We start from the raw sequence: 3,288 nt of genomic DNA on the forward strand, positions 1-3,288 counted from the left end.
GCCACCGTAAGGCGACGAAGCACAATTGACGCCAACAGTCTCGTTACAACCGGGGACAAGCTGATCCCCCTGTGGTTACCACACTCACTACGCACCCCTTTTTTTGAAAATGGGCACTATCACCGATTCTCCCCAGTTGTCTGGGACAGACTCCTTTTCCCAAATGCAAGCAAACAGATCGGACAAGCGCTGACTGAGGACTTCACCCCCGTCTTTGAACAGTGCGGGTGAAAGGTCATCCGGACCGACAACACCAAACTCTTTGTAATCTTTTGCATACCCTTCTGCCATGCGTTGTCCACCACGCGGTTTCTACCATTCTGAAAAAGGCACGGAGAACAACACTCATCCCAGTAGACGACGCTTCGGCAGGCGTACCACATGACCGAGCCACCGTAATCGATGTTGCTGGATGTTTTTTGCGACTGAAGTACCTGCTGCACAACCAAACACCCGTTCTATGATTGCCTCGTTACAAATTTGTTGGCGTCATCCGACACCATCAACGCCTTTCGGGCGTTGGTGGTCAAAAACCTGAAGATGCCTCACATCGTCTGTCCTCATAGTCCATGTTTCGCTAGCATACAGCAATACGACTCTTACTGTAGCTTGGTATACGCGACCCCTGAGACCCAGTGATATGCCTTTTTGAAGCCACAAGCGACGCAAGTTGGCAACAGCAATTCGGGTCTTTAAGATTAGTGCGCTGACCTTATCAGACACACTTTCATGAGGAATAATACCTACTGAGGTATGTAAGACTCTCCACAACCTCCATAATTCTCCTTGGATTATAATGGGTATGTTCATAAACTGAACGTTATGAAGCATGACCTTGCACTTTGAGGGTGCTGGGCTATGCCGAAAGATGGTATGGTGACTGGTTTATTAAGCAGCGCCTTTGTCTTCAAAGGAGAAGGCGACGTCGTCTGTGTACTCCAAATAGACAAGGCTCTCACCAGTAACAAGTTGAACATAAGGGTTTTGAGGACCTTGCAGCGTTAGCCTCATTATTTCTCCAACGACGAAGCTAAACGAGAATGGAGGGTGTGGGCGTCCTTGTCGAACACCAAGCTTTGTAGGGGAGCTTTTGGCTTATCAGATTGCAGGATGTATGTGCATACAGGAACCAGACTGTGTCCACAAACGTCTGCAGCATACCCTGTCGAGCAAGTGTGGTTAACAGCGCTGACCGATCGATAGAGTCGAACACAGTTGAAGCCAAGGAACATCAAGATTCTGGGTCGTCTGTACATGCAGCGTTTCTCTAATATCTGACGGATTGTGAAGATTTACTGCTAACAGCTCAAGGGCCAAGAAATCACTTGCCACCGTAAGACTAAGACACAGTGACGCCAAAAACCTTGTTACAAAGGGAGTCAAACTGACAACCCTGTGTTTACCACATTCCTTCATAGCCCCATTTTTGAAAACGGGCATTATTACTGACCCACCTCAGTTGTCTAAGAAGTTCTTTTTCTTCAATATAGACACAAATATGTTCGCCTCATTATTTCAGCAAAGACGAAGCTCAACAAGAATGGAGAGAGTGAACATCTTTGTCGGACACAACGTTTTGTGGGGAAGCTTTTGGAGAGCTCACCATACACTCTCACAAGCCCGAAGGCGTGTGAATATGGGATTATGTTCACAAAATTCTGAGGCGTACCCTGTTTAGCAAAATTTTCAGAAGCACTGATCGATCGACAGAATTGAACGCGCCCTTGAAGTCAAGGGTCGTTTGCACATGTGGCATTGCTCTAAAGCCTGGAGGAGTTTGAAAGTGCGGTGAACGCAACTGCCGAGCAATCGAAATCCCGCTTGATGATCACAGGTTTTGCGCGCCACCGCAAGATAACGGAGAATCAGTGACACCAAAAGTCTTGTTACAACCGGAGTTCAACTAACACCCCTGTAGTCATTCCATTCATTCCGAGTACCTCTTTCTCCCAGATAGACGCAACTAGGCTAGTCAGGCACTGGCTGAGGAATTCACCAACAGCCTCAAACAGAGCGACCGAGAGGTCATGATCACCAGCATGATGCAGCTTGAGTGGATATACACTTGGACACTTCTGAGGCCAGACGGCGTTTCATGTTCACAGCTCACTCTTTCTGTTTAGGACGTACAGTCAGGATTAGAGGTAGCAGTTAACCAACTATATTTCCGTTCGAAGCACTGTGCCGAAAGATCCAAACATTCTTGTTTGCTGGATATCGGAGCAATTTTGGGCCCTGAGTTCCGCTGACAAGAGGCTTCTGAGGAACAGTCGAACGGATCAGGTGGAACAACCTGTGGACGTTTCCAGTATTTTTCGCACCTTCCATTTCTTCGGTCTTTCGAGCCCAGAGGTTCTCGGACTGCATGGACAGTTTTATTTGGTGTCGGATGATGCGTCGGTAATAATAACAACCGTTCAGCCCAGCTGACATGCCACCCGAAGGAAGCCCGAGGGCTGGGATATTACCAAATTGTCCAGGCCTAGACAGAAGTAGAAATGCAGAAGTCGGGTTGGAACCACGGACATTGCGGTCTGAAAATTCGCACTCTAACCACTGAGCTGTCTCGGGTNCGTTCTGAGGTTGCTTTCAGGAATCTGACCTTGCGTCCAGGAGGAATCTGTCACCCGACCTCCAGCAAAGCCACGATCCCAATATTTGGATGACGTTGGCTGGTTTATACCGCAGATGGAAGTTCTGGCTGTAAGTAGCACTGTGGATATTTGTTACAACTGGCCTTTACTATTCGACAACAGACGACCAGGTGTTCGACGATCCAGTTAAGACAAATTCGTCTGATTGCTGGTCCACTAGCTTTTCAATGGCTAAGCGCGGTATACACGTTTTGCGCATATAGTAACGGAAAAGTGCACGATTGGATTCCACGCTGGTGTTCGAGAGGGAGAGATAGACAGTGACCAATCCTCGCCACCGGTAACTGACAGTGATACGGCCTATTTGAATCCGGTGCCGGTTCTTCGGTGGGCACCGCGTCGTCAAGCGGTTCCCGGCGTTCCGAAACTGCCACTGCAAAGGAACACTGTGTGATCAGCAGACATTTGATGTAGACGATTTTCGTTGTCTGTGTGCCTCACATCCAACTCAACACGAACACCCAATTGGGCCTCAGCAGCGTTTAGGCCACCTGCCTGGGCTTTCCTATAACCAGCAGCCACAACGATATCCTTGTTGTGCACTCCAATGATTGAGCCAGAAAGAGAGAACGAGGACTGCAGAATGACAGGCTTCATTCTTCTAACAATTTCAGTACATCACCTAAAACACTAG

General features: G+C 48.3%; 1 protein-coding gene across 1 annotated transcript in view; it reads right to left on the reverse strand.

The window, feature by feature from the left end:
* T265_11166 (hypothetical protein) overlaps positions 1 to 291 on the reverse strand; it is a gene marked incomplete at both ends in the record, with an annotated part of 19,886 nt that extends 19,595 nt beyond the window's left edge. The window contains one exon of the mRNA XM_009177755.1: positions 96 to 291. Within this exon, the coding sequence (XP_009176019.1) occupies positions 96 to 291 (196 nt within the window). The remainder of the gene's footprint in view (positions 1 to 95) is intronic.
* Positions 292 to 3,288: the final 2,997 nt, after the last annotated feature.

The sequence above is a fragment of the Opisthorchis viverrini genome, assembly GCF_000715545.1.
Source record: "Opisthorchis viverrini unplaced genomic scaffold opera_v5_451, whole genome shotgun sequence".
NCBI classification, from domain to species: Eukaryota; Metazoa; Platyhelminthes; class Trematoda; order Opisthorchiida; family Opisthorchiidae; genus Opisthorchis; species Opisthorchis viverrini.